At 34.8% G+C, this 7,008-nt stretch overlaps 1 protein-coding gene across 1 annotated transcript; it reads left to right on the top strand.

The window, feature by feature from the left end:
- The first annotated feature begins 259 nt into the window (after positions 1-259).
- Positions 260-5,592, top strand: LOC140814301 (ABC transporter E family member 2). The gene is made up of 12 exons (XM_073173241.1): positions 260-408; positions 522-654; positions 1,750-1,835; positions 1,922-2,019; positions 2,098-2,215; positions 2,298-2,387; positions 2,931-3,235; positions 3,330-3,525; positions 3,617-3,802; positions 3,883-4,152; positions 4,617-4,862; positions 4,971-5,592. Exons 2-12 carry the CDS (start codon positions 549-551, stop codon positions 5,088-5,090), a joined length of 1,821 nt encoding a protein of 606 aa, XP_073029342.1. The 5' UTR covers positions 260-408; positions 522-548; the 3' UTR covers positions 5,091-5,592.
- The last annotated feature ends 1,416 nt before the right edge of the window (positions 5,593-7,008 follow it).

Here is a 7,008-nt window from a genome sequence, read left to right as displayed (position 1 = left end):
CTAATCACAAATTTATATCTTTATTTAATTTGAAGTTTTAAAAATTAAAAAGATACATTAATCATATATAAGTCAATCAAACTAACAAACATTAGAGCAACATTATATAATTATGTTCATCTTATCGGAAAAATCACAACACACTATTATTATTATTGTTACAAAAAATGAAATAACTAAAATAATTCATATCGTCGTGACGTCATCGTGACGTCACAGTTATTTCAAATACAATAAAATACCAACATTCACAAACATCTTTGAAAGCAGCGAAAGCGTCTTTTTATCTATCATCAAATAATGCGATTTCATCGAATATCGTCCTGGAACCCTAACCCAATTTTCTTTTGCCTGTCGTGTGCCACCAGAATATTAGCACGTTCCCTCTTTACTTCTGTCATCCACGGGGTAACTCCAGTTCTTCTTTGATTGTACGCAATTCCTTTTGTTACTTTAATTGTTTGGTTTTTGAAGTTTTGATTTCAATTTTGTTTTTGTTTTTGTTCTTGTAATTTGGCCAGTGATCAATCGAAGATATACAGAGAGGGATGGCGGATCAGAAACTGACGCGTATCGCTATAGTGAGCTCCGATAAGTGCAAGCCGAAAAAATGTCGCCAGGAGTGCAAAAAAAGCTGCCCTGTTGTCAAAACCGGTAATTTTTTCTCCTTTTCTGAGGTTGATTTTTGTGCATGGTTTATGTTGTGGTTATTGTGGGATATTGATCGAAAGTGTATTTTCTGGGTTTTGTTCAGTTTTGTATTTGGCTTGGAGGGTTTTATATATCCTGTGGTGATGATGGATATTTATATTGAGGGTAATAATTCATGTGGCTTTGTGACTTTTAACAGCATCATCATGATGCACTTTTTCTTGTGGATTAGCTCAAAATTTTAATAAGGTGAGTAGGTGAGGATGTGGATTGTGGAGCATTCTCTTGGGAAAGGATAGGTCTGCTTTAAAGTTTGTGGACAATGTTTTTCATTTATTTTTGAATTTTCCTCCAAATACATTGCCGTATCTAATGTGATTATATTTCCTTCTAATTGGATTGGACATAAAACCTTTACCGGCTCCGGCTCCGGCTCCGGCTCCGGATCTGGATCCTGCTCCCTTATTGAGTGTAACCCAATCATGCATCAGTAATTAGCTTTGAATAGGTTTCTCTAAACAACAATGAGGGGCATAATTATTGCCCAGAGTCAACTGTCACGCGATATACTTACCATTATTTCATGTATGCTGGCTGCATTTGGCTCATAGAAATAATTGTTATCAAAACCTTTCATATGTGGATTTATAACCTCTCCATGCGTATTACTTTATCTATTTATACGTCATTTATATATCTCAGCTAATTTGTTGTTTGGCTGTTTGCAATATAAATCGATTATTATGTCTTCATAACTGCATTTGCCTGCCTGCCCATTGTCCCTCGGCCCCCAAAGTTTATTCTCTGGGTGAAATCTGTACGCTTGAATGTGGACTACTTTCCCTCAATTATGAAAAACGGTTGCAGTGTCTGGGATGCTTGTTTCTGCACACAGAGCATCAAGATTTGGCTATATAGTAGTCAAAAGAGAGAAAAATATTTCAGAATTTTTACAATTTAATTCTGATTTCCACCAATCCAGCTTTAGAGATTTGTTAAACTACTATACCAAAAGCTACTCTAATGAATCGATTTTTATTTTTGTTGCATGGATTTGTAGTTCTTTGCCTGTATTTATGATATTCTGTATAATTGCAGGCAAACTTTGCATTGAGGTGACTCCTGCATCGAAGATTGCTTTCATCTCTGAGGAGTTGTGTATTGGGTGTGGTATATGTGTGAAGGTCTGTCCAGTGAGAGGACCATTTCTTTGCCTTAGTGTTAAATTTTCAAGCTCCCCAACTCACAAAATGTTTGACTTGCTATCTAGAAATGTCCATTCGAAGCCATCCAGATTATCAATCTGCCAAAAGACCTCGATAAGGATACCACACATCGTTACGGTCCCAACACCTTTAAATTGCATAGGTTTGACCTTGTTGCTGTTACCCTCAGTATATGGCTTTTGGCTATTACTTGCTAACCTTCTAATTTTTTTTTACATAGATTACCTGTTCCAAGACCTGGTCAAGTTCTTGGCTTGGTTGGAACTAATGGCATTGGAAAATCAACTGCTCTGAAAGTTTTGGCTGGCAAATTGAAGCCTAACTTGGGACGCTTTAATGTAAGGCATTTAACTTTTTTTAATTTTTTCCATCGGAGGTTAATTTGTTTCTCAATGCTTCTCGTGTAAAATTGTCTTGCAGAACCCTCCTGATTGGCAGGAAATTTTGACATACTTTCGAGGATCTGAGCTGCAAAATTATTTTACGCGTATCCTTGAAGATAATTTGAAGGTAATTTCTGATTAAAAAGAAATTGCTGTCGAGATAAGAGATGCCATGTTTGTGTTTTAGTTAGAAATTCTGCAGAAATTGGCTGCTTCTATTTTGAAGTTTGTTTACGGAGTGATTTTGACGCTGCTTGAGTCACTACATTGTTCAAAACTTTTGAAATGATCTCTGCTTTTGTTGAATTCAGGAAAATATCTCTTGGCCGGTGATAATCCTATAGGAATGTAGCCTACATAATTACCTTTGATAGTTTGTGACGGCACATTGATTTCTTAATATCATTGTATGCATTTAGTCTCTTCTGATTGCCTGATTTATATAAAATGGTTAGTCGGAGTTTTATTTTATTTCTTACGGAAAATAGTGACAAGTCCTGTTGTAACGGAGACTGTTGAAGTTCAGTTTTTATTATAATTGACTTGTCATGTTCTAGCCTTTTAACTTGTGAATTTAAATCTCATTTCTTTCTTCCAAGTTGTGACACCTTTCTTACTATTGATGGTTGCTTTTCTTCTTCTTTTCCAATTTTTTTTATTCATTTTTCAGGCAATCATCAAGCCACAATATGTGGACCACATACCGAAAGCTGTTCAAGGGAATGTTGGGCAAGTTCTTACTCAGAAAGACGAGAGAGATGTAAAAGAAGAACTTTGTGTTGATCTTGAGCTGACTCAGGTTATGGACCGCAATGTGGGAGATTTATCTGGTGGAGAGCTTCAGAGATTTGCTATAGCTGTTGTTGCTATACAGAATGCTGAGATTTATATGTTTGATGAGCCCTCAAGTTATCTTGATGTGAAGCAGAGGCTCAAAGCTGCTCAAGTTATCAGATCTTTGCTCCGACCCAACAGGTTTCATGACATTTCTGTTTGTACTCTTGTTTAGTAATCAGAGTTCACCCTTCTCTGTTACGAGACCTTACACTAAAAATATTTTACTTCTCAGTTATGTCATTGTTGTGGAGCATGATCTTAGTGTACTTGATTATTTATCGGACTTCATCTGCTGCCTTTATGGGAGGCCTGGTGTATATGGGGTTGTAACACTCCCGTTCTCCGTCAGAGAGGGAATCAATATATTTCTGGCTGGATTTGTCCCAACAGAGAATCTAAGATTTCGGGATGAATCTCTTACTTTTAGGGTAACTTGTAATAATTCATTTGAATATATAGCTCGTAACAGGAATTCTGGTGTTGAGTAAGATTGCGTTAGTACGTTTCTTTTCCTCTCAGGTTGCAGAAACTCCCCAGGAAAGTGCCGAGGAAATCGAGACATACGCGAGGTATAAGTATCCAACCATGACTAAAACTCAGGGTAATTTTCAACTTAAGGTTGTGGAAGGGGAGTTCACTGATTCTCAAATCATTGTCATGCTTGGCGAAAACGGGACAGGGAAGACAACGTTCATTAGGATGCTGGTAAATTAATTTATCGGCCTTATTGTTTGTGTGATGATATGGTCATTTTTCGCTAAAATTTGTAGCCATTTGAATTGCAGGCCGGTCTTTTGAAACCTGACTCAGTAGAAGGCTCAGATGTAGAGATTCCAGAATTCAATGTTTCTTACAAGCCACAGAAGATCAGTCCGAAATTCCAATCTACTGTTAGAATACTGTTACATCAAAAAATACGTGATTCTTATATGCATCCGCAGTTCGTATCAGATGTGATGAAGCCTCTCCTAATTGAGCAACTAATGGATCAAGAAGTGGTGAATCTTTCTGGTGGAGAATTGCAAAGAGTTGCTTTGACCCTCTGCCTTGGAAAGGTTATTTTTTGCCTGCATGTACTTATTTATTTATATTTTTGTAAGCGAGTTGTCTTTGCTTGATAAGATAGTAGATATCATATGAAATATCTGCAGGAAATCCATCATGTTGCTTTGGTCCTCTTTAACATATTCTTTAAGATCTTTTTCTCGGCCTTTCAATTTTGATAAATGTCAGAAAATGCTGAGATTAAGTTGTATTGAATGTATACAACATTTTTACTTTTGTGCTTCATACGTGTGCTTGTTTGTGTATGGTTTTACCGAATCATCACCACCATGACCTTTAGGGCCTGACCAATTGGCCCTCGCCCAACCCAAAAAATTGAATTTATTTTATTTTAAAAGTTCAAAGTTGGGCTCCCAATATGATTGGGTCACCCCAGTCCCCGGAATTACTGCATCCACAGTGACACATCATCTGATTTATGATATATGATTTGCCTTTTTGGGTTTGCTTGCAGCCTGCCGACATATATTTAATAGATGAACCGAGTGCATATCTAGACTCTGAGCAGCGTATTGTTGCTTCAAAAGTCATTAAGAGATTTATACTTCATGCAAAGAAGACCGCATTTGTTGTCGAGCACGACTTCATAATGGCAACATACCTTGCTGACAGGGTTATTGTGTACGAGGGTAAGCCATCCATAGATTGCATTGCCAATTCGCCTCAATCTTTGCTGACAGGAATGAACCTATTCTTATCTGTAAGCCCCTAAACTTTACTACTAATTCGGTCTCCTTGAAATTTCATTCTTCAGTTTGTACATCCAATTCTAACCACCAATGACAATGTGTCTTACTACTGTATGCAGCATCTGGACATTACTTTTAGACGAGATCCGACTAATTATCGTCCAAGAATCAACAAACTGGACTCGACCAAGGACCGGGAACAGAAGTCTGCAGGATCATATTATTATTTGGACGACTAATTCCAATATAATATCCTCTCTAAAAGTGGTTTTCGGTTACCACTTTTACCGTCTGGGTGATATTAACTAGTGTTCCAAGTCCATCTTAAGGTGGCAAATCTTAGCAACGAAAAAAGGGTTTCAACATCTGGTGGCTAAAAGTGACTGAATGAATATGTTTGAAGAAAAGGCGATTTTTAGAGGTAAAATTGATTACCCATACGAGATGAGTTTGCTCTTATTGATTTCCAGTTTTGGCCATTTTAATTGTCTTATTGTTAGGCTTTGCTTTTCCTTTTTTTTTGGTAATTTAAATTTGCGAGTCGACCATTGTATCGTACCTTGTGTGTTTTTTTGACGTGGAATTTATAGTTTAATTGGATCATAAGTTGGGGAAGGACGGGTGTGGATTTATGTACATTTTTTTGGGTTATTTCGGTTGGCAAACTCAGTTAACGTACAGACAAAATTGGATATTATTGTAGGATCTCACATTTATCATTTTATTTATTTAAATTGAAGACGATAGTGCAGCAATTCAACATGAGTTCAAGTGCCGCACGTGTTGTTTGTTCTTTCAGTAGAGATTACAATAATCGTTTTCTCAATAATTGCATTCTTTATCATCAATAAGAATCGAACACTCGACATTAACAACATTAACAACGATGCTTTGTTATAAGGTCATTTGTTTTTTTACAAAAAAACTTGTCGCTGATAGTAACAATGTAAATCAAATATTTTATATGAGATAAACAATTTAAGTGTGATGTGTTGATTTTTCAACGGTGACACATATTATATATTGATATTTATTTATTATAAAATTGTTTGTAAATTATGACAAAATTAGTTTAAAGGACAGTATCTTTTAATGATATTAATATATTTAATTGTCCCTTCTTTTTACTTTTTAGTGATAAAACAATGGTATGAATATGGTCATATTTTGAATACATTATATTATGTATCAAAGAATTGGATTGTAGGTAATCTCCGTTGTCATATAAGATATTATGTAGTGGGTTGAGTTGATGTTGCTTTTGGTGTATTTTTATATTAGATATTTGTGTGAACGTCTGAATTCAAATAAAAACAATATAGAGTTTATCAATATTTTTTTGTTTTAAATTCAGAGGTTCACACGAATATCTTGTATCCACGGGACTTGGCAGCGAGGATTGAGCTAAAATTCCAGAAAAGTTTTTAGAGAACAGTCCCAGTTTGACGAAAAAACAAGATATAAAAATGCATTTGTAGATTTAATCGATGATACCATATTAAATATTATTTTAGTAAGAGCACATATCAATTAAGTCACACGATGTCTCCCCTCCCTACAATATGAGTCATTTTTATGGGTAAAATACATATTTATTTTCAAATTATTAAAATTCTTGAATGCATATTTCTCATTATTTTATAAGAAGTCAATACTTTTTTTTGAGCCCGATAAGAAGTCAAGACTGATTTCACTTGCAAAACAACAATAATTTTATTCGTAAATTGCATAAATAAATAACTTAAATATTAATTGTGTCACCAGAAAATTAATACGGGAATACGTATCTTGTGAGACGATCTCATGAATCTTTATCTGTGAGACAAGTCAATTTTACCGAGATTCACAATAAAAAGTAATATTTTTCATAGATGACCTAAATATGATATTCGTATCACAAAATATGAATATTAGAGCATGGGCAATACAGTCAAAAGTATCTAGAAACTGGGCAATAGAAAGAACATAAGATAGATTAAATATTAGACTTTCACGTATAAACATAAAATCTACATGCAATATAGTAGTTGAAAACTAAATGATGGAATTTATGTTATCAAAAAAACCCAATCTCTAAATTCTCGTACAAAAATTCCCATTTGTTCTATATTTAAAATATTCTTATTATTTTTTTGAATATAAATATTCTTAATTTGT

Source organism: Primulina eburnea, chromosome 15 (genome assembly GCF_022965805.1).
Source record: "Primulina eburnea isolate SZY01 chromosome 15, ASM2296580v1, whole genome shotgun sequence".
NCBI lineage: Eukaryota > Viridiplantae > Streptophyta > Magnoliopsida > Lamiales > Gesneriaceae > Primulina > Primulina eburnea.
Note: the sequence above shows the minus strand (reverse complement) of the source record. Positions and strands in the feature narration are given on the sequence as shown.

Excerpts from the sequence above, each read along its gene's own strand:
- LOC140814301 (XM_073173241.1), top strand. The coding sequence starts at position 549 with ATGGCGGATCAGAAACTGACGCGTATCGCTATAGTGAGCTCCGATAAG. Across the intron at positions 1,836-1,921 it reads GGTGTGGTATATGTGTGAAG|AAATGTCCATTCGAAGCCAT; the intron begins GTCTGTCCAGTG and ends CTTGCTATCTAG. Across the intron at positions 3,236-3,329 it reads TCTTTGCTCCGACCCAACAG|TTATGTCATTGTTGTGGAGC; the intron begins GTTTCATGACAT and ends TTTACTTCTCAG.